Here is a 25,149-nt window from a genome sequence, read left to right on the forward strand (position 1 = left end):
CATTTTAGACAACAGTACATATTCCCTCCTCAGGTTTATTTCAGGTTTTATTCAGTTTCAGGTTTATTTCCTGAAACTTCAAGAAGTTACATTTATCCAATGATATCACCAGGAACTGCAACCAAGTAAGTGCATGCACTGGCAATAATAATAATATTATGATTATCACACGTCTAAGAACAACTATAAAATGCATCCCAGTTTCACAGTTGTTAAAATGTGTATGTTGGGGGTGGTTTGTAGGCATTGTATGTATGTATGTATGTATGTATGTATGTATGTATGTATGTATGTATTAGAGACAGGGTCTTACTCCGTCACCCAGGCTGGAGTGCACTGGTATGATCTAGCTCACTGCAACCTTGAATTCCTGGGCTCAAGTGATCCTCCAGCCTCAGCCTCCTGAGTAGCTGGGATTACAGGTGCATGCCACCATGCCTGGCTAATTTTTAAATTTTTTGTACAGGTAGAGTCTTGTTATTTGCTCAGGCCAGTCTCAAACTCCTGGCCTCAAGTGATCCCAGCCTCTGAAATTGCCAGGATTAGAGAGGCATGAGCCACCACACCGAGCCTCAACTGAAATTCTTCCAGGGAAGATAGAGACCAAATAGGCATATCTCTAAGTCCTAGGTCCCATCTTCAGTTACATTAGTCAGTTTTTTCCTCTTATTCCTCCACGTAAGATTTTGAAAAGAGGATTCTACTGCTAAAAAAAAAAACAAGTGTGAACCCCCGTCACACTTGTATGGCCATTTCTAGCTTTAGCATTCTGTTAGTCTGTAATAATGCTGCACAGGCTAAGTGACTGAGTCTCGAATTTCTGGGACCTTAACTGGCACAAGCTTCTTCCAAAGTCTTGGGAGGCATCCAAGCAATATATTCACACCACCATATGGTTTTGTCAAATTCGAAAAATGATATTTTTGTATTTTTTTCTTAAAGAGCTCCCTTCCCTCAAATTGTATAAACTTTAGGCAGCACAAAACCTAGATCTTCCTTTGATGATACAATTTTATATCCAGATAGCACTTAAGTTTGCCAGAAGAGTCACATACATTTGATTCTCACAGAAACCCAGGATCCTACAGATGAAAAATCTGAAGCTTTTCAAGGTTAGACAACTTGCCTAAGGACAGGTATCAGGCAAATCCTTCTGTGAGGACTTAAAACTCTAACTTCAGTTCTCACTCCACATTCAGTCTTCTTTCTGCACTATCACTTTAGTTAACATGGATTGTCTTGGCTTGACCAGGTTGCCAAAGTGACTCTTATCATGGAAGAGTTCTGAATTCTAATTACAAGTTCTAAGACTATTTTTCTTTTATTCTGAATGTAAACATGAAACTGTAAAACCAATTGTAGCTCAAGTAGCCTGTGAAAGTCACTTTCACACGATGTGTAAGAGAATATTTACTGATCTGTACTGAGTAAACAACCTGCCAAACCCTCACTTGGGAGGCCACACCAGTTCCAGAGAATAACAAATTTGTGTTAACATTCCAGAAAAATATGCCTGCTGAGTATCTTTTTTGTTGTGTTTGTTTAATCTTTGTTAAGCTCAGTGAAAAAAGCACATATAAGAGCATATTTTTCTCATATCTGAAATCTGGATACATACTTCCTGAAAATGTATTACTACTGCCTTTGTTTTTTTTTCATTGCATATTTTCCTTTCACAGATTCATCATGTAGTCTGAATATAATACCCACTCTTGTTATCAAGCACAAACAGAAAAGAGGACAGTTTCCCTTTAAAAGCACAATGCCCTATTGATGCCTTTAAAAGTCATTAAAGAATATCTCACAAAGCCCAAGAGAGCATTACAATAATTGCTTCCCTTACCTAGGTGAAAAAGGACATATCTGTCAAATAGAAAAGTGCAGAAGCAATTAACACCTTAATACTCTACTGGGAAATTGCCTGAATTAAAGAAATAACAGAGATGCTTCATGGTTATTGTATTTCTAAAGTTTAGTTACTAGCATGACTGTCCTCAGTCATTTCCATTTACTTTCCCCAGGACAGCAGGGCTCGGAGTTAGGTATGGGCATGGCAGAGGGTATATTTGAGTGTTTGCATATGGGGCACATATGGTTCTTCAGTCACATGTTTCAGAGGCTGAATGCAGAAGTAGGGCTGGTGTATGCACTTATGAAATCAATATGTAAGGATACATATGTTTTAAATCAACTTCTCAGGCATAAAAAAACCCACACTTCTGGATTCTGTGCTGCCCACCCATGGAACTGCCTTATTAGTCCTCTTCCAGGGCTGGGGTACTCAACAGAAAGTTTATATTTACCAGGCCTTCCTCAGAAACAGCGGAGGCACACGAATGAACTAGGAAGTGAATCAAACAGATAAAAACCCTTGTATATCAGCAGCAAGATCTAGAAAGAGCCTAGCAGTCCAATTCATTCTCTCTCCCTTTTCCAGGAGATGTTAGATGGTGTTTATTGAGTACAGTCTAGGCATACCTACCTGGTTAGAATTTTGAGAGACACTGAAAAAATAAACAGGGCCTGGGTCCCTTTTCCTTAGGAAGAAACAAATCTGTAAATTATAGTAAAGGTAAAGTGTGTTTCCTTCCTCCCACTCCACCCCCAAGCATGGCTATTCTATGAGGGACCAGGGCAACTCTCAGAATTCTCAGAGAAAATCATATGGGGTGTTCTAGTTTCCATTTTTACACAGGTGAAATCAGACAAAAGTGAAAAAAGACAACATGCAAAAAGAAAGTAGCAATGAACTCAGGACAATGCTGAAGGAGGAGGGGGCAGTTGGTTCACCTTATCTGGTGACAGGATAATCTCAGGTGACCTTCAGGAGCTATCTGGCTCAATGCCTATTTCCATTTGGTTTTCTTTGCTACGTGTTTACAGTCTCCACCCGGTAATGGTCTGAATACCCCCAGTGTGAGAAACTAATCCTCTCAGAAAGCCACCGATGCCTTCCTCAGACAGCTTCCATGGATAATAACTCACATTTATTAAGAACTTTATATGCAGTAGGCCTGACTTGGTATGCCATGGAGGACGGTGTCTATGGCAGTTCTCTATGATCCCTAACTCCTGATGTTCACTGCCTTTAGATGTCCTCTTCCCTTGAGTGTGGGCATGACCTGTGGCTTACCTCTAACCAGTAGATATGGCAAAGCTTCCAGATGCATGTTGTTATATATATGCCGACTATGCACATATAACATATATATATATATGTCGGCATATATATATGTTATATATATGCCGACTGTAGCACCTATCATGCTCACAGCCTTGTCTCCCTTGTGGGCTTTGAGGCTTGGGCTGAAGGCAGCCTCTGGGGCTGACAGCCAGCAAGAAACCAAAGCCCTGAACTGAATTCGGCCAACAACCTGGGCGAGCCTGGGAGTAGATCCTCCCTGAGTCAAGACTCAGTCGAGACTGCTAGTCTATTTGACACCTTGATTGTAGCTCTGTGAGACCCTAAAAAGGACCAGATAAGCCGTGCCTAGAATCCTGACCCACAGAAACTGTGGGATAATAAACGTGTATTGTTTTAAGCTGCTAAATTTGTAGTAATATTGTTACATGGTGATAACTAATGTAAATGCTTTATGTGTATTAACTCGTATAATCCTCATTACACTCTCATTTCACACAATGGGAAAACCGAAGCATGAAACTGAAGCAACCAGCTTAATTCCACACAGTAGTAGGTGGCAGGGCCGGCATTCAAATAAGGCAGGCTAGCTCCAGAGCCTGCGTTCCTAACCAGGCAGGTGTGCTGCCTTCCTATGCTTAGAAAGTTTTACCTTAAGCTGCTTCCTAATCTGATTCCCTATAGCTTGCCCCCACAGCACGAATCAAACATCCAAACACAGGTGCTAGTCAGAGAAACTGAAAGAAGCAAGCTGTGCTGGACACACATGTACAGGGTACAGATGTGAAACAGGGTGAAGAGCAACAGGTGCTGCCTCCCAGTATTCACCAGCCAAACAAGATGCTTCTGTATTTAGACAGTGACTGCTGAGAGGGGGATGATGCTGGTTGGTGCCCTCTGGCCTATGAGTTCTAGTTCTGCCTCTAAGATCATAGAAAACATGATAATCCCTTTTCCATATGAGCTGAAATATTTCAAACTTTGATCTTTTTTTCCCCCAAATCCTCTATTTTCTCTTACTCACATAAATGGTGAGTTGTTTTTGCTGTTCTCTTTTGCAAATGGTCTTCTTGACACATGCAGAAATATTTATATGGTTGTTGGCTCTGTGTGGTATCAGCTGGCAGAGATGCCTTGTCTTCTTCTTCATCTGCAGGGCTGGGTCAGGGATGCCCCCCAACCACCCAAGATATGGTTCTGATAGGCATTCACTGATATTCTTTCCTGTCATTATAGCAGTTTTAAAAAATTATCCAGGTAATACACAAATGCGTTTTAGTATAAGATTCCAATAAGACAGAAGGATTTGGGGCAAAGCCCAAGGGCACTCCTCTGCACTCTCCTTCTACTCCTCCCATCTCAGAGGAAGCCACTGTCAAAATTTGTGCCAACCTTTCACTCTCTCTTTTAAAACACTAACATTTCACCTAAATTGGATTGAACAACACAAAATGACTTGCTGTTTTCCAACATACCAATATGTCTTGGAGATCTTTTCATGACATGGCCTATAGTTCTACCTCATACTTTTAACAGTTTTATAAACCTTCCTAGAATAATGACATCCTAATTTGTTTGACCATTCCTCTATTGATAGATATTTTAGGTTGCTTACAATATTTCATTAACATGCTTCAATGTGCATCTCTGTACAGACTGACTTGCTGTTATATTTTATACCCAGTTCTGCCCACTTTCATGGTCAACTCCACTCTACTTGTCCTCTTGCAGCTGACTGAAGGAACTGTCTGTTCCCACTTTTCTTTTTCTTTTCTTTTTTTTTCTTTCTTTTTTTTTTTAGACGGAGTCTCACTCTGTCGCCACCCAGGCTGGAGTGCAGTGGCGTGATCTCAGCTCCGCCTTCTGGATTCAAGCGATTCTTGTGCCTCATCTTCCTGGTATAACAGGCACCCAGCCACCATGCCCAGATATTTTTTTTTTCTATTTTTAATAGATACGGGGTTTCATCATGTTGGCCAGGATCATCCCGAACTTCTGACTTCAGGTGATCCACCCAAACTTCCGAAAGTATTGGGATTACAGGCGTTAGCCACCGTGCCCTGCCTCCATTCCCACTTTTCAACAGTGAATCAGAGTTGGGAGAGATCCCTTCCTATTCCTGGTGCCACCCTCTTCCAAACCAACTGATATTCTCCCTCAGAGGCAGTGACTGATGATAACAGTGGTTGTCAAGTCTACTTATATATTTTTTCAAAGCATTCCTTTATCAGATTGGGATGATTCTAAAAATTCACCACATTTTATGAGTAGCAAGTACAGTTACATCTTCATGCACAGGTGTGAGTATTCTTAAAGGATATATTCCCAGAAATATTGGGAAAAACATACATTTTTAAACATTTTTATTGATGATACCAATGTGTCTTCCAAAAAGTTTATATTCCTATGAACAATTAGAAGTGTTTATTTTTTGGTATCCTAGATAACACTTGATATAATCAGCATTTTAAATATTTACCACTTCATTTATTATAAACTCCTAAGACTTTCTTTCCTTCATTCCTTGTGTCTGAAGAGCAGAAGAAGAGTTCTTGCCACCATAATGACAACCACCTTCATCTGGCCTCCTAGAAAGAATAGATCCTGGATAGGCTTTATTAGCTTATAGGCAATGTTATCCTGAAAGAATGGTAGCTAAAAGGTGTTCGGGACAACTAGAAATATTTTCCAAGTTCTGTAGTCCCAAATAAGAAGAACATAGGCAAGAAGTCTCTGCTTGTAGATGCTGGTATAAAGTTACTTTTAGCATTTAGCTGAAATACTGAGCTACTCAATTCCAACGTTGTATCTCCAGTGGCTTCAAAGGAGAAAAATCTTAAAGTAGAAAGGACTGACTTTAAGGTTAAAAGAAACCTTATGTCAAAGATAGGCAAAATCATATTAAAAGAATGCCCTAGCTGTTTAGAATATATTCAGGTTTCTAGAGTCAGATAAAGTTCAGCCAGAGAATTAAAATAATGTATAAACGTGACTATGAAATGAAGATAAAAATCAAAGACACGCTGAAAGGCTGGAATGAGCAAGCATCTCAATTTCTATATTGAAGGATGCCAGAAATCTTAGACCTCTGGAATATGTCCTGGCAACATTTTAGAAAGGATTATTATACCACTGAAGAATAAGGAAGGTAAACCACCACCATATAGAAAGATAAAATACACCAGGTATGATATTTTAGTATTTCAGTGGGACTTTTAGAAAGATCTCTCATAATAACCTGTAGAGAGGATGGACTACCATGAACTGAGTGAAAATGATACCCAAAGCCTGCAAAGCAGCATGCATGGGTAAAAGGCAAGATCTCTGCCGGGGATGCTGCAGAACTCTGTCCTTGGCACTGCTATGCTCAAAATTCTTAACACTGTTTGATGCTTATCAAATTTAAAGCTAATTCATTGCTAAGAAGAGTAGTAGATGTATGTGATGATCAGGAATACAGACTATTTCACCAAGTTGGAGAGAGAAGCTGACTCACTCGAGAGCTGTGTACATAGCTGAAAGAAGACAGCCTTTGAATTAAGGTGATTCTAAACTCAAATATCAGCCCCATTGTTGGGTAGACTTGGACAAGTTACCTAAGCCTTAATTTCTCCCTCCACAAAAGAGGGATAAAACCTCTGTTTTTTAAATAAATAAGACTGACATGATTTTTGGTACATAACAGATGCTCACTAGTAGTACTCTTCCTCCTCTCCTCTTCTCGAACATTACTGGCAGAATATAAGAGAAATAAATGTGCAGACAACTGAATGGAGAGTACAGAGTTGTGCAGCATTACACAGAGTGATACCCCTCAAGGGAGGAAACCTAGCTAATAAGAGTGATTCATAAGAATAAGACCTATATGTTTTAGTTGATGGCAAGTTCAATATAAACAAACATCATTATTTCATTTAAAAATACAATCATAATCTGCGTTAATTGAGTATTACATCCAGATCAGGTGAGCTAATGGTTTTCTTGAACTCTGTTCTTTTCAGACCAACAGCATGGCAAAGTGTCTAGTTTTGGCTGCTCCATGCTAAAGACCACTGACAAACTAAAGGAAGACTAGCAGGATATGGAAAATATGTTCCATAAGGCAGAACCAGAGGAAGGGACATACTTTATCTGGTTTAAACAACAACAGCAACTCAAGCAAGAGATGATAGATGTATTCAAGTATCTGAATGACTGACTTTGGGGAAGCTCAAAAAGATTAGAAGAGCCAGTGGGTAGCGGTTCAAGATCAGAAACTTCAGTCCATCAGGATAAAGAATGCTCAACAGAGATGTAAAAAAGCAGGGGTTACTTTGTAAGATAGTAAGTTTCCTGTGTCTACAAATATACAAGCAGAAGAAATTAGATGTGGAGTTTCCAATAGTGAAAGTAGAACACAAAGGGGAAAATATGTGTATGTGATGTATGCACATATTTTTTAGGTGTTTATTAGAGAAAGATCAGTAAGAGCACTCCGAGTTCCACTCTATCATTCTATTTCATCATTGTGTAAGGGTTGATTTATAATATTGATGAGTATCCTAAGGCAGGTGATGAAAGGAGACTCTTTGATTCGACAAGCATGGGCTGCACCCTGCTATGAACCCTACTGGGCAAAACTTCATTGGGGGAATTTTTAATAAAGATACATTTTCAGCTGGGTGCAGTGGCTCATGCCTGTAATTCCTGTACTTTGGGAGGCTGAGATGGGAGGATTGCTTGAGCCGAGGAATTCAAGACCATCCTGGGCAACATGGCAAGACTGTGTACCTACAAAAAAAGTTAAAAAAAAAATTAGCTGGGCATAGTGGCATGTGCCTGTGGTCCCTGCTACTCGGACACTGAAGTGAGAGGATGACTTGAGCCCAGGAGGTCAAGCTTGTAGTGAGCCATGATCATGCCACTGCACTCCAGCCTGGCTGACAGAGCAAGACTCTGCTTTAAAACCAACCAACCAATCAACAAAACAAATAAAAATTTTCTTGAATTTAAGGGACTATAACCTTAAATTAAATGTAAGTCTACAATCCAGGAAAACAATTGCAGAGCAACTTGAAACAGGATGAGTGAAACTGCTGAAAACTTCAATAAAAATATAAAATATTCTGGGCCAGGCACAGTGGCTCAGGCCTGTAATCCCAGCATTTTGGGAAGCTGAGGCAGGTGGATCAACTGAGGTCAGGAGTTCAAGACCAGCCTGACCAATATGGCGAAACCCCGTTTTTTTATTTATTTTTTATTTATTTTTTTATTTTGTAAAAATACAAAATTAGCCAGGCGTGGTGGCACATCTCTGTAATCCCAGCTACTCAGGAGGCTGAGGCAGGAAAATCACCTGAACCCAGGAGGAGGAGGTTGCAATGAGCTGAGGTCACTCCATTGCACTCCAGTTGGGGAAACAAAATAAAATAAAATATTCTGGGTGTTATAAAAAACTAGAAATACCATTTGACCCAGCCATCCCATTACTGGGTATATACCCAAAGGACTATAAATCATGCTGCTGTAAAGACACATGCACACGTATGTTTATTGCAGCACTATTCACAATAGCAAAGAGTTGGAACCAACCCAAATGTCCAACAACGATAGACTGGATTAAGAAAATGTGGCACATATACACCATGGAATACTATGCAGCCATAAAAAATGATGAGTTCGTGTCCTTTGTAGGGACATGGATGAAACTGGAAAACATCATTCTCAGTAAACTATCGCAAGGACAAAAAACCAAACACCGCATGTTCTCACTCATAGGTGGGAATTGAACAATGAGAACTCATGGACACAGGAAGGGGAACATCACACTCCGGGGACTGTTGCGGGGTGGGGGGAGGGGGGAGGGACAGCATTAGGAGATATACCTAATGCTAAATGACGAGTTAATGGGTGCAGCAAAACAACATGGCACATGGATATATATGTAACAAACCTGCACATTGTGCACATGTACCCTAAAACCTAAAGTATAATAATAAAAATAAAAATAAAAAAAAATAAAAAAACAAAAAAAAATCCACTATTGGCAAACAGACATTTCTGATACACTGCTTGTGGGAGAGTGAATTGGTATGACCTTTCTACAGGGCAATTTGCAATAGTAATAAAAGGCTTAGGCCGGGCGGGGTGGCTCACGCCTGTAATCCCAGCACTTTGGGAGGCTGAGGCGGGAGGATCACCTGAGGTCAAGAGTTCAAGACCAGCCTGGCCAACATGGCAAAACCCAGTCTCTACTAAAAATACAAAAAAAAAAAAATGATTATGGAAGGGAGAAGTTAGAGGAGAGAACCCAGTGGAATGGAATATGCTATATGGGAATGTAACGGGCATCAGCATTAGAAGGGTAAGTTTAATTTGTCCCTTTTTAATTTGAGGAGGCAGGGTTTGTAAGAAGGAAGAGGGGTCTATTAGTTAGGGCTATACTGCACTGCAGGGTAATCCTCTGACAGTGTCCTAGGTAATCCACTCTCCCAGTCTTTGAAATGATACCTCCTCTCTCTCTGCGCCTTGAACATCTCCTTCCCCTCCATACTTTCTGTGGATGACCTCACCTCTTATTTCACGAAGGAAATAGAGCAATCAGAAGATGACTCACATATCTTCTCAGCAGGGACTGTAGCACCCTCCTGCCTCTGTGCCCTTCCATGCTGCCTTCCCTCCTGCTGACCCGTTGGTGCACACTGGAGGCACCCCTGCCTCTTCAAAGACTGCTTTTGCTTTTATCCCCTCTCCCTCCTGCACTATTTTCTCTCATTCCACTAGATCAGCCACATCAGCACACGAACATGCTGCATCCTCTCTTATGTATATATTTTAAAGTCCTCCATAGACCACATGCTCCTTCTGGCCACTCTCCCATTTTTCTGCTCCCTTTGATAGAGAAACTCTGTTTAGAGTTGTCCACATTCTCTGCCCGTTACTCAAGTCCTATTCTCACCTCAACGCATTCAAATCAGGCTTTTACACCCACCTTTTCACCGAATCTATTTTTGTCAGGGTCACCAAACCTCCCTTCTTATAGAATCTTATGGCCAATTCTCATTCATCTCATCATCAATATTTGACCTAGTTTTTCTCTCCGTCTTTAGTGACATGTGGCTCATAACTTGGATTCCAGGGTACTACATTCTCCTGATCCTCATCATCACTGCTTTTGTTTCTTCATATCTTCTGCTGAATCTTCCTTCACTGCCAATCTCTGAGGCTTGGTGTGTCCCAGTCTCAAACCTTGGACCTCATGTCAATCTATCTGTGCCACCTAGAAGACCTGTCACCCACCCTCAAGGGTGTAAATACCATTGACAAACTGAGAGCTTCAAAATTTCTATCTCCACCTAAGCTCTCCTCTGAGTTCCCCACTCCCCTGTTCCACTGATACATTTCTTCCTGGGTTATTTTCTGTTTCAGTAAATGGCATCAGTATTTACCCAATTGTTAAGAGCAAAAACCCTGGAATTATCCCAGACTTCTCTCTTTCTCTCTCAACCCACATCCAATTTGTCAGTAGGTTATTTAGGTTATTTCTTCAAAATTTGACCATTTTTTACTACTTCCACCTCCACCTCCTAGTCCAAGCCACCATCACTTCTTGCCTCGAATACCGTGGCAGCCTGCTAACCGGTCTTCTTGTTCCCACTTTTGTCACCTTAAAGTCTATTTTCCATATAGCAGCTAGAGAAATTAAACAAAAAAGAAATTACATCAATATCTTAACCCCTACAGTGGCTTCCTATACTGCTCAGAGTAATATCCAAACTCTTACCATAGCCTAAAAGCTCTACAGGACACAGCCTTGTCTCTTCTCCAGACTCATCCCTTACACCCTCAGCCTTGCTTCCCAGTTTCTGGCCATGCTCAGCCATTCAATTTGGCGTAATATTGCTCAACCTCCTCTCTCTTTTCTTGTTTCTTTTCACTTATTAGCAGAAGTTTCTTTCTCTGTTTATTTAAAAGCTAAGCTTGTTCTGACTTCAAGGACTTTGCATTTGCTCTTCTTTTGGCTTAGAATCCTCTTCCTCCAGATCATTACATGTTTCACCACTCATTTCAGGCTTACTCCAAAGTCACCAGCTCATGGAGGCCAACCTTGGCCTTTGGAGGCCATGGAGGCCTCAGGTTTTCTATCTGAGCATGGACCCCATAACTTTCTGCCCCCACCACTCTCTACTGTTTACACTAGTTCATTTCCCTTTATTGTACATAGCATAGCCTGACCTTAGGCCAGGCATTCAATGTTTGCTGAATGCCTGTTTCCCCTGCTAGCCTGCCAGCTCCAGGAGGACAGAGGCTAATAGGCTGGATTCATATCTATATTCCTAGCACCTGGAACCGTACCTGGCACACAGTGACTGCTCAGCGAGTAACTGTTGGATAATTACATGTTGAATGAATGTATGAGGGTCAGTTTAGAGGAACACTCAGAATCAAAAAGTGAGAGATCATTTTAGTTAAAATGGATGTAGCGAGCAAGTAAAGGATGGGCCAGAGCAAAGAGGAGAATGCAGCGAGTGTGCCCGGGTGAAGGGCAAGGGATCAATGTGTCAATGGTTTACATTCCGTGCAGAAAGCAGAGGGGTTCCAGAGGTGCAATCAAACTGCTAAAGAGAGCAAAGAGCTTTGCCAGGTGCTGTAAAGTATTTCCACCCACATTTTGAAGCGGAAATCTTTATAACATCTGTTTAATGTGTAGCCCAGTAATAGGTTTTAGAAATGGATAAGAATATTTGATTTTAAAAGAATTTGTATATCTCTTATATATTTTATACATTTATAGATAGACATTATCAGAGTCAGTGAGTCAAGACTGACTATGATGCCACAGAACACAGTGACTCGTCTCATTTTCTCGGTGTTGTCTTACAGCTTTGCATTATTCTGTGGTTTTAAAGGGGAAACATAAAGCATAGTTATGGTGTTACCAGTTTCAGAATAAGTAGTTAAAAGCCTGCTTGGCCAATTCTAATTTCTTTCCTTGACTGGAAAGCTCTGAAAGGCATAAGTGTATGGAATAAACTGTAACACAACCCGAAGCCCAGGTAGTTTGCCTCCTCAGTTTCTCCTAGTACTCGGTTACTTAGAGAGATAATGGCATGAGCCCTGTGACCCCAAACCATTACTCATTAACGCCCCTCTAATTGAGGGCTCTAGTCAGTGAGGACTGAGATGGAGTCTGTGACTTGGATGGACAGAGATCACCCACATTGAGAGGCTTCTGCTCACCCCACACTTTCTTGATACTTCCGAGCAGAGGCTCAACTGGCCTCGAGAAGTCAGTCTTCACATTTCATTCTAAGTAAGGATTCTCTTCACCGCCTTCTCCCCTCCCTCACTACTCAGGATTATGGTCAAAATTTATATTTAACTGGGGTTTATCCAAGGTTCACTGTTTTCTAGCCCTGTAATTTTAGACAAGCAACTTTAGCTCTCAGAACTTCTGTTTGCTGGTGGGGTGCAGTGGCTTATGCTTGTAATCTCAGCACTTTGGGAGGCCGAGGCAGGCGGATCATGAGGTCAGGAGTTCAAGACCAGCCTGGCCAACATAATGAAACCCCATCTCTACTAAAAATACAAAAACTAGCTGGGCGTGGTGGCGTAAGTCTGTAATCCTAGCTACTCGGGAGGCTGAGGCAGGAGAATCACTTGAACCTGGGAGGTGGAGGTTGCAGTGAGCTGAGATCGCAACATTGCACTCCAGCCTGGGTGACAGAGCAAGACTGTGTCCCCCTCCTCCAAAAAAAAATTAAATAAATAAATAAATAAAAGAACTTCAGTTTGCTCATGTGTAACAAGGGAATTAATAAAACTTATTTTCCCCCTGGTGATGTTTCTGAGGAAGAAATGAGATGATATTCATAAAAATGGCTAGTCCAATACTTGAAACTTACCATGAAATAAATGGTAACTAGTACTTGTATAATTATTCCCCTCCCCCGACCTTCTCTCTCTCTCTCTGTCTGTCTCTCTCTTACTCTCACTCTAGGTTAGGTTACTCCTATGATCATTTCATTCTTGTTATTCCCTAAGCTTTGGCGTAATACTGTTCAACTTCCTCTTTCTCTTTTCCTGTTTCTTTTCATTTGTTAACAGAAGCCCCCAAAGCCTTTCATGGTCATTCGAATGACATGTTTCTGCACTACAAATCAACAACTACTTACTGACTACTGACAAAGTGAAGTTTTGTGGTTGTCAAAGTCATGTCTTCTGAGAAGCATCTCATTCCAAGTCAGTGTTTCCCAAAGTAGGTGTGTATAAATATTGATGGATGCAAGATGATTTAAGGTGACATAGAAACCTTTGTTTTTAATTTTCAGTTACAAAACATTTATTTATATTAGAAAAATATGATTAGCATATAAAATTACAGATAGTAAAGCCTACGATAAACCTAAGTAAAAAAGTATACCAATTTAAACGTACTTAAAATAATATTAATTATAGTATAGGTGGAACACAAATATATAACAAAAATCATGAAGATGACATGTGAGTAACTGAAATTTGAGAAGCTGTTCTGAGTCATATAAGGTCAATAGATAAGAAAAGAGTATTAATAGGCCCAACTTCTCTATTCAACAGTAAACTATGTAAGATGCTTCTTCACTTTCCTCAATACCAATCAAGCCATACATCTTTTATCCAATCTAATTTTCTAAAGTCACCTAAAACCCTAGGTTGAAGGTCTACCAAACCCAGGAATGGGAGAATTAATTTTTTTTTTTTCAGTGCAAAAGTAATAGAGGGAACAGACTTTTTCCTTATAGCTTTTATGGACATATCCTCAGTCGGCCTGTAAAATTTTTCTGACACTGGAGGCTGTTGCTAGCTGTCATCAGAATCACTCCGATATCACATGTACCTGGAGCACAAAACTGACCAAGTGCCACCTCTCCTGTAACAAAGGGGTTCCCAAACGGGGATTCGGGAAATATCAAAGCACAGTCACCACAAAAAAATTTCTCCTAAATTGCATGCTGGAAGAATTATTGTTTAAAAATCACTTGCTGCATATGCACCACTTTATTGTATTTCAGCCAATGTTTACCAAGGCATAAGAGAAGTTCAAACATAATAGACTGTCATTTCTCCAAATCACTAATGAAAGCTATGGCTCTGAACACACAAATCAAGGTGCTGGTTTTGCCTTGTGCTATTTGAGGAGCACTCAGCATGTACTCCCAGCCACATAGCAAACTGGATCAGTTCCCTGGAGGAGATAATTAATGCGTACCTGCCATAATAAGTAATATGTTCGGCTCTGCATTGCTCTATTTATAGACCAGGTTTTTTCCTCATATTTTTTAGCACTTTTCTACAAGCAGAACACGTGAATGAATCACTCTTATCTTGTCAATTTTATTATTAAATGGTGCTCAACTTTTTCTTAGGGTGTTTTAGGACTGCACAGACATTTTCTGGGCAAACAGAAACAAATGAGGCTAGGGGGAACCTCTGGCTTTTCAAAGTCTCTAGCTTCTGGCTGACCTATATTCCATTCATTAGTCTTGAGCAGCAGACATTTTCTTGGAAATGTCATGTTGGGTGGAGCTTCAAGGCCAAATATGAGAATTCGCTGCAGCATACAATGAGACAGAAAACATGTGGTCAACAGAGAACCTGTTGCACTTTTTTTTGTAGGAAAGTATGCCAGTCTTAGGGCCACAGATTCCTCACAGAGAAAATCTACCTGCTGACTTTTGCTTATTCATTCATTCCACAAGTATTGATCAAATACCTAGCATTTGCTAAGCACTGTTCTATGCACTGGAGATAACAGGTGAACAAGATATAGAGGACCTGCCCTCCTGTAGCTTACATTTTAGCTAGGGACTGAGAAATAAAAAAATAATAAATTTATCAGTTAATTTCATATAGTGATAACTACTATGAAAAACAAAACAAGACATGGGAGAGGGGCAGAATCTCAGGTATATTTGCAATGCTATCAGTCTTGACTTTATAATCATAGAAACTTATCTGTAAAGAAGCAATGTAATTTAGCTACTTTCTTAAATATTCAGTAATTTTAACACTTGTAAACATAATTTTAGGTTCTTTCTTAAGGCTGACACTGAATGGCTTTGGCAGAGTACACCCTGACCTTTAGTTCTCACTGTCCTCACTTTGGCCCACTGGGATGCTTGCGAGGATGCAGGGACAGCCCGACTGAGAAGCAAAGGTACTTATCCCTTGGTATTTTCCCCATGTTGATCATGTCCTCATTAATAGCAGATTTTGCCTGAGTTTCTTTGGGCAGCAACCATGTACTTTGTATGACATTTCATACTTGCTTGATTCAACTGACTTTGGTTTCTCATCCCTGAGATACACTCATTTTTTTTGTTTATTTTTATTTTTTACTTTTTGAAAGGGGGTCTCACTCTGTCACCCAGGCTGGAGAACAGTGGTGCAATCAAGACTCACTGCAGCCTCGATTTCCTGGGCTCAGGCAATCCTCCCACCTCAATGTCCTGAGTAGCTGGGACCACAGGTGCATGCCACCATCCCCAGCTGATTTTTGCATTTTTTGTAGAGACAGCGTTTCACCATGTTGCCCAGGCTGGAACTCCCAGGCTGAAGAGATCTGCCCGCCTTGGCCTCCCAAAGTTCCGGGATTATAGGCGTAAGCCACTGTTTCCAGCGTCACTCATTTTTTTGGAGGAGCTCAATAGTAGAACTAACCAGATGAAGCAGAACCAGGCATTTACACACCTGAACAGTGGTATAGCTGTAAAGTCCTAGTGTAAAAGTCACACTATGTATCTTCTGTAATAATAAAAAATTACACAAACGAAGCATCTAATTATATGAATAACAAAGACAGGAAACATTTGGAACAGAGAGGGCAGAACCTTCAAATTCCTGTTGTAGCCTCTTAACTTAAGGTCACCAGCTCCTCCCGGGTGTCAAGGGTGTGGTATTATGGGGATTATTTTCCAGACTTTGATTGTTCAATAGATGTTGAATTTCCTGGATGCATTCTAATCAGCTTGACTGTACATATCTTGGGCTACTGGACATTTCAGATTCTCAGCTTCATATTTTTACTACCCACTCCCAAATACCTAAATGTGAGCAACAAGAAAGACTGATGTAAACTGTACTCCCTTAAGACCAAATTGATAAGCATATTTTCTTACAGTCCAGGAGGGGAAAAAAAATCCCACACAAACATTCATGGCATTATTCTGGATACAGATTTAAGAAAATTTTCCTGGGTGCACCAAAGTTTAGAAATGTAATAGATATGAATATTTGACATCTTCCTGCATTTGTCAATTGTCCAGAATTCTTTGGGCAATTAATCAAGACTAACGTAAGCAAAAAAAGATGTCCGATATAGAAAGAGGAGGCAAGTCAAATAAGTAATATACTAACTCTAGGCTTTGAGGTCAAGTGTAGTATCCTGTCTTCCCTTCACAAATGAGACAGACATGGTTAAATGCCTCATCTCTGAGTGGGCAAGACCACAAATTATTGCAAAATATGCCAAACTCAAAGTCTGTACAGATTTTCTCTAACGACTTGGACAAACCCTTCAAGTGGTCAAACTTCATTTCACCAGTAATCTGTCAAATACAGGAGAATCAATAGATTCTTTTTAATAAACATTGATATATGGTAGAATCTGTTAGTTCTAAATACCTTTGTCCTTGGGATTTATCTTATTTTTGAAAACTAATGGGGAGAAATGAGATTGAAAACACATCTCCCTAATATTTTTAATCAAATATTAAGTCTCTAATAAAAACTTAAACTTTGGTGTCATAGGGACACTCATGTCATTTTTTACTGTCATCCATATTAAAAATTTCATTAAACCTGATGGAAGATTAAAAATCCTTTTATTCTTATATTTAATGCCATATGAGACATTATTAAAATGACAATTTCCCAAATAACATGAATAATGTATTTCTCCTTTATCCAAAGCAAATGCATTTTGCTTCTAAGAGTGTTTAAACCATTTCCTTTTTCAGGAAGAGGAAAGGAGGGTGATAAAAGGATTTACGGTTAGAACTAGTATTTAATGAAAGACACATATTTGGCTTGTGATTATAAAATAACTGCTGTAGTTATTCTGAGTTTAGATAGGAGTCATATATTTTGACATGAATAAAAACAAATTATGATTCTGTTAACATTCAGATTTACCTCTTTGGGACAGAATTGTTTAAAGTTACTCTGTATTAGTCATGGAAATAGTAGAGTCCATATTAAGCAACCTTATTTCTGTGTATGTATATAAATGTTAACTTCAGGAAGCACCAGATCTACATTTATAGAATAAGTTTCAAAGAACAGCTTAAAATCTCATAAAACTTAGATAGAGAAGCTTAAGGTGCCTTCTGCTACTTTATACTCTTTTTACACTACATTCCACCCCATTCATCAGAGAAAGTGCCAATATGAACGGTCAAATCCAGTCACCATCTTTGGACCACTGGGAGTGGAGCTTTAGGGGAGATGTAGGCAAAAGCCATAGCTCTGTTAAGATTTCAGCCTCGGCTGGGCGCGGTGGCTCACGCCTGTAATCCCTGCACTTTGGGAGGCTGAGGCGGGCGGATCACGAGGTCATGAGATCGAGACCATCCTGGTCAACATGGTGAAACCCCATCTCTACTAAAAATACAAAAAATTATCTGGGCATGGTGGCAGATACCTGTAGTCCCAGCTGCTGGGGAGGCTGAGGCAGGAGAATGGCGTGAACCTGGGAGGTGGAGCTTGCAGTGAGCCGAGATCGTGCCACTGTACTCCAGCCTGGGTGACAGAGCAAGGCTCCATCTCAAAAAAAAAAAAAAAAAAAAAATGATTTCAGCCTCCTTGTGTTTGCTTACTCCCCAGCAGCTGGGACAGGTCAATGGCCTTGGAGCTGCATCTTACGTGGGAGGGGCCTCTGCATGGAGAAGGTCAGAAACTACTACATTAGCCAAACTCTCCCTTAGGGTTTCTTTTCATTGGTGCACTTTTCTCTAGAGGCATCTTTCTATGTTGCCAGGGTGTTAAAAATACCTTGAGGGAAGTAGGATTGGGAGTGAGCACAGGAGAAGGACACTAAGACTGTAAATGTCATCTAGATTAAGCTTGTCCAACCCACAACCCACAGGCTGTAATACAGCCCAGGACAGCTTTGAATGTGGCCCAACACAAATTTGTAAATGTTTTAAAAACATTATGAGATTTTTTTGTGATTCTTTTTTATTTTTATTATTACTTTTTTTAGTTCATCAGCTATCATTAGTGTTAGTGTATTTTATGTGTGGCCCAAGACAATTCTTCCAATATGGCCCAGGGAAGCCAAAAGATTGGACTCTCCTGAATTCTGACCCTTATAGCTCTGTATGGTCCAGCTTAGTCCAGGAGTGTTCAGGAGACCACTTCAGGATTTTTCATTTGAAGCTCTTGGCCTTTTCCTCTGTGCATTTTTCTCTCTCTGATGGACTTAGTGGAGGCAAAAGTGGACACGGTAGGTGATTGCTCAAGACTTCTGGATGTTGGGTTTCACCTCTCTTTAAGTTACTTCTTGGCCAAAGATCTGAGAATACTCTTCTTTTTGCCAGAACAAAAGTTCACAGGTACTTTTAAGTAAGACAGTAAGGGATCAGAACTCCATGAGTCATTAGTCAGTCAGCAGGCAATTTCCAAGAAGTTTGTTAATTCTCTCCCTAAAATACTATTAAGTGATAATCTACTCTTAACCACTTTGGTTTCTTAGCCCTCTGGCTGGTGCAATCTTTTTTCTTTAATTGTTCTAAATAACTAAGAAGATTCTGAACACTCCTAATACCTCTGGCCCCTACCTTAAGACAGATGAACAAAAAGGGGTCTATCAATGGTCAAGCTCCAGGAAAACATCTCGTAAAACTTACCAACAGTTAATGATTCCAGTGACTTTTAAATCTAACATAAAGAGAAGGAAAAGACAAAATTCATGATGAAGAATAATGTGTGCCACAAACTAGGGATTATGATGAACCAATTCTGTGTATTTAACATGTAACTTAAAAAACTACTTAATGACTTTAAGAAAACGACGTGTTGTCGTTTAGAATGTGGCACTAGAGAACCCATGAAAGGAAAACATTGATAATAGCATATTTGCTTAGTATCCCATAGAGGTGTAAGGACACTGGGAAGTCTCCTGCTTCTTCCCAGCAGTGGAATACTCAGTACCAGTGAATGTAGAGCAGCCAAGAAAGAACTGATGGGTAACTGATATTCTTGAACTTCAAACGGGATATTTCTTTAATGCTGACAAGGAGAAAGAAGATAACACAGTCCAGAGCTGACTGTAATAGTTTTTCTAAATGTGACCACCATAAAGAATGATGTTTTATAGGATAAAATAGAAGACATCTCGGCACTGGGTGAAGACATCTCGGCACTGGGTGATGCCATCTAATTGCAGAATTCAAATTGCTTTAGAATCTTCAAAGCACCAAAACAAGGATGTATAACATATTCATAATATGTGTCTTCATAAGTCCTGTACTTTCAAAATGATTCTAAGCCTTTGGAATAAGAGTAAAAATAACCACCTGAAATTTTTATAAAAATAAAGAATAATTATGAAGAGGGTTACTCACAAATGGGATTCATCTTGCTCTTTATTCAAATGGAAAATTCTTCTTTTCACTGACACATTTGCCAAACCATTCCAGTAAATGTAGGAAACACCACTTTGTTTCTCCTGAATTGCTATAACTATTGTACTCTAAAATCCTGTAGCTGAGGTTTAGCTGTACTCAATTTGCTTGCATAAAATATATAATACATCATTTTACATAAACGTTTAAATGCATTAATGCTTTTAACTCTTCTAAGTACAATTGCTTCCATAAGGAATTTTTCCATGAATTAGCTAGCTCAGATTGTTTGAATAGCATTTGGAATTTCCTTTCGTCTTTAATTTCAGAACTTACATGTTTTTGTGTCATTCGCAAATCAAAGCTTCAAAATATTGAAGTTTTGGGGTAAAGACATTTAAAGATATTTCTTCAAAACGTTTTGTTGGAAAGACATAGATATGACTCATTGTATTACAATAATATGACTCACACTTTCCTAAGGAAACAAAATCACAAATTTTATAAGAGCTGTCCAATGGAAGCAAACTCAGGTTCAAAGAGATGAGAAGAAAAGAATAATTTTGCATTCAGCATACATGATCTGTCGCGGCAATTGTGAATCCCGTATTTCTGCCAGCTATGGCTCAGTAAAGAAACGGATGCTATTGTGAAAGTCATCCCCTGAGAACGAGATGAGAGTAAGTAAATGAGTAGAGCTGATACAAATTCAAGTCATTTTGCAAAGGATTTTACAATGATGGATTACAAGATGAATTCTCACAAGTTGGCAAGGTTTTCCAAAGTCTAGCTTTTATGAATATTGTTTGAACAAGTGGTGTAGAATTCAGTCTATGCTCTGTGAAATAACATGATTTATTATTATTATTATTTTTTACCAAGTTGGAATTATTTAGAATCACCAAATAACAGGATTCAAAAGTAAAACAGCTGAAAAATCCAACAGTCTGGTCTAACCTGGGATGCTCTGTCTCCTCACAGCCAACGCTCCATCAGGCGGCTTTGTCTGGCTGGCGGATTTAGTGTAGGGACTCTCATCTGCAAAGGTACAATGAAGCGTTTGGTTAATTTCCATCCAGTTTCTAATGCAGTGAAGATTTTTAATGGATTGCAATCCTTCTGCAAGAGAGAAGTGGTACAGTACAGTGGAAAGTATTGGTAGGCCTGGGTCCTATACTTGGGTTAGCTGTGGGATAAATCTTTGAAAATGTTGTGAATGTTTCTTCCCCTATAAAAGAGAGATAAAATTCTCATCTACTTCTTAGGGTTGTCAGGATCAAAAGCTATAGTGCTCGTGAAGATGTTTATGAAATGGTAAGAAGTATGCAAATACAGTATACAAATCATTTGTTTGTCACCTACATTTATTGATAAATAAGTACCAGTGAATGGGTGTAATGAAGACAAAGAAGAAATAAAATGGTTCAATGGGCACTAAGAATAATCAGGTAGAAGAACAAAGAAAGTAAAAAGAAAGGTAATATTTCAGATAAGCACATGACAGAGAGTTAGTATTGCAAGGGAAACAAAGCGACTCAGAGTTAGTAGGTTCCTCCTGGGAGTGTGAACTGGCAGCCAGTGCAAAGCAGAGGGATAGAGATGTTCAGAGGGAAGACCAGAGGAGCTAGGTTGAGAATAGGGAAGGAACAATGGTTTGGCAAAAGAAGACATATATTGCAATGAGCTGGTTTGTGCTCTTTTAGAAAGAGATGAAAATAACTTGCAGAATTATTAAAAGAGCAACTGAGAAGACAGAAGGTCTAAAGCTTAATGTATCTGTGAGAGTTAGGTAAGAAGCTGAATGATTAAAACAGCAGGTGACAAGATCATGGAGACAATGGGTCCATCCAGCTCTAAGTAAGGTGATTTTTTTTAACCTTGAAAAGGATTTTATCTGACTAGGAATAAAGGGGTAGTGATCTAGGATGGCAAATATTAAGGTTAAAATTGAAAGGACAATTCTTCCTAATTGGGATGGTGGCATTTACAAAAAGTAAAAGAAATGTGAATAACAACCTTAAAAATTTCAAGAATAAGATGTACATGGCTTGAGTAAATAGAATGTAAAATAATTATCTAGCATATTCAGTCAAGCTAGATAATCTAAATGTCACTGCTGGCCACACTATAAGATGTATCATTGTTGTTGTTACCATTTTATAATAGCAGGAAATCGTTAAAGAATTTAAAGAAACCATATTGTGCATGACAAACTATTACATATAACAAGGATTCATTCAGAACAAGGCTTTATAATCTGAGAACATTAATTCTCCCAGCTAAATGGCTTGTGTTTCAAAATTGAGGAACTCATTTCCTCTCTAGGATGAACTTCTGGTTTGAAATGATTCATGATTTCCTCATAAAACTAACAAGGTCTTTATACGCAATGACAAAAGGAAAAGATTAACACTGATGTAAGTGGCAATTAACTTAAAAAATAGAAGTCACGCTGTTTCATGTTTATATTTAATTTGTCACACAATTTTTTATATTCTTCCAACCATAAAGATAAACTACCAACTTTCAGATACCAATTCAGTCAACATCATTTTGCTTTAGAAGTGGTATCTTCTCTTTGCAAACACCATTTTGAGTATAATTAAAATCCACAAAACAAAATACAAAATGTAAACATTACACTATAAAAGTCTCCCTTTGCCCCACCATTGTCACTTGAATATTTGAGTGCTTTTCTCACAATGTTAATAAAGTCAATATGCTTCATTTAGCACCTTTTAAAACAAATGTACTATGTATTAAAACCTGGGATTCTTTATAAGACTGCTTTAAAAATGTATTTCCTTTCATTGTCCAAAACCTTGAAACAGTGTATTTATGAGCATAGAGCACTGAGCCAGGAAACAATCACAACAACCAGGCTTAGGTATGGCATCTTCTTGGAAGCCTAAAAGCTTTCCTCAGTTTTCTATTTGTCAAGATTCCAGCCAATTAAAGTCTTGAGTTGAATCCAGTGTTGGATTTTTATAAAGGGCAATAAGAGATTTGCCCAGGAGACTCTGGGGTTATCTGCACTTGATGCTCTATTTTAAGGAGCTATTTCTTTAGAAATGTACCCAGTTTGCATTTCAGAAGTAGTGAACCCTGGTAAAATGGTTTTCTCATTTATATTTGAAAACAACTTCCTTGATTTAGAACTGAGATGGTCTAGTTGAGCACATCCTTAAAAGGTTGAAACTGAATTATAGATGAGCACCTGGCCAGCCTCTCCATCACCACCCCCAACCTCCACTCCTGCTCCCAGTATCAAGAGTGACCTTACTGAGCACAGGCGAAAGTAAATAATTATCTGGAAACCAAATCTTGTTTGGGTTAAAGGACCAGAATGAAAAAGTTCAGTGTTATCTAATATTGTCCAAGCAATGTTATTGCTTTCACCCTCATTGCCAAAGCCAATCAGTATAAAAGCAATAATTCCTAATGGGAGGGAGGCAGAGGCTTGACAACATTGATCATCAGAGTTAAGGAGGGCATAGCAGCAGAACAGCATGGCACAATACAACACTTGGTTTTTAAGAGACTTTCCTTTAGAGCGTCTCTTTATTTTAAATACCTTAGAGGCACCATGGCCTTTTATAAAAAGCTACCCATCACAGAATGAACACCAGCTCTCTTGACGTGATTTACTGAAAGTCAGCTCTTGATTCCAACTTGTTTGAAAATAGAAATGGAGAAAACACACTGAATGAATCCGTGGCTGATGGCTCCACAGTAGGATACTAAAGGACAAGAGTGTCCAGGGTGCATTTCAAACCCTTGAGCATAAAGTCATGGAGAACTATGGAGGCTTCCACCTTCTCTTGCATCTCTAAATGCAGCTTTATGGATATATCCCTAGAATTTCATGCTTATAAGGGATAATCTAGACCACTCTTTCATTATAAATGGAACTAAGGCCCAGAAAGATAAATTTATAGAAGGGCACACATCTAAATTGAGTCTAGATGGAATTTCTTATGTTCTTTGTCCCATGTTCTTTCTTCTTTATCTTATTTCCTTTTAGATAGACAATAAGGTTTCATAGGTCATTGGGTCCACAGGTTGCTGGGTCACAAGAGTGAGTGAGTGGGCACACTGTACCAGCAGAGACCTTGTATGGTGTAAGTTAATTGCTACAGTGAAGCCTTTGAAAATGAGCCTGAGCCACATAGCCAATTATTTTCGTGTGTATATAAGTCCCATTCTTCCCTCCTCCACATATTTGTTGCCTAAAGCAAACAACACTTACGAATGGTACTATGGAACTAATTTATGCTTTTCAGTTCATTTCTTTGAAGATAAAATTCAAAAGCAATGTCAATACAGCTCATTGATCCCCAGGATGAGCCTTAAAAGGATCACTGAATTATAAGATCTATGTTAATAATTTTCCTTTGTTTCATTGGAGAGATACTAAATAGGCTTTCAAGTTACATCCAGATATATAAATGAACAAAAAAATAGGTCAAATGACAAGCAAAGAAATCAATCAGAACAGTACCTAGCACATCGTAGGCATTCACTAAATGTTTGCTGATAAAATATGTGAATTAATTATATTCACTTTTTCAAACTAGAGCATTTGTTGTAAACAAAGAACCTGAAGAAAGTCAAACATTGGTTATAAAACTATATTCCCTCCTACTCCTGCTTTTCTTTTTCTAGGTTGGTAGCCTATTCCTTTTAAAGTCACATTATCATCCAATAGCTATTAAGTATTGACTTAATGTGAAAAATCTGACTCTTTATAAAACTGGTATCTACATGTATTTGCTTTCATTTTCATTCAGACTATAGAATGATTTGTTGACCAACCTTTAAATTAATGTCTTTAAACAAAAGAATTATGATTTTCATAGCAGACTGTCAGCCCAGACTTTGATGATCATATTAACAAGGGATTCTCACTAAAAGTCGCTATGGGGCAAAGCAGACATTCAGCTAGTGAGCTACTGCTCACTGAAATGAATGCTTCAAGCAATCATTAAGGGCATCTCAGGGTATCAGCACTGCCAGCCTTTTCTAACGACATCTTAGCAGCTAGGTAATCACCGTCACACACGATGGCCCTCCGCAGGGGCTTACATGTTGGTCACAATAAGGAAGAACATGGGTCCCTTTAGAGTGACATCTCATGAGGCTAGGGAAAAATGCCCTCCATTAACAGGGAGAACTGACATGGTGACAAAGGCACAGAAAGCGTTAGTCAAGCATACACTTAAAGCAGAAGAAGAACAATAGGGGGGACCATCTGTCCCTCTCATTCCCCCCAATTTGGCCAGTCTCCTCATGTGCCAAACACAGGAGGTGCAAACACAGATCATTTGTTTTGATCACATGAAGCTGGTGTTTATAAACTTGGAAAGCAACCAGCGGGCACCTAAGGAGCAATGCTTCACTCTGCATCACAAACTGCCTATGCCG

General features: G+C 39.2%; 1 protein-coding gene across 12 annotated transcripts in view; it reads right to left on the reverse strand.

Annotated features, from left to right (window-relative positions):
- The window catches only part of GRIP1 (glutamate receptor interacting protein 1), a 716,930-nt gene that overhangs the window by 211,163 nt on the left and 480,618 nt on the right, over nucleotides 1-25,149 (reverse strand). For all 12 annotated transcript variants that reach the window (XM_055238452.2, XM_055238455.2, XM_055238451.2 and 9 more), the window contains exon 2: nucleotides 20,683-20,763. In XM_055238452.2, the coding sequence (XP_055094427.1) occupies nucleotides 20,683-20,763 (81 nt within the window). The remainder of the gene's footprint in view (nucleotides 1-20,682; nucleotides 20,764-25,149) is intronic.

The sequence above is a fragment of the Symphalangus syndactylus genome, chromosome 13 (genome assembly GCF_028878055.3).
Source record: "Symphalangus syndactylus isolate Jambi chromosome 13, NHGRI_mSymSyn1-v2.1_pri, whole genome shotgun sequence".
NCBI classification, from domain to species: domain Eukaryota; kingdom Metazoa; phylum Chordata; class Mammalia; order Primates; family Hylobatidae; genus Symphalangus; species Symphalangus syndactylus.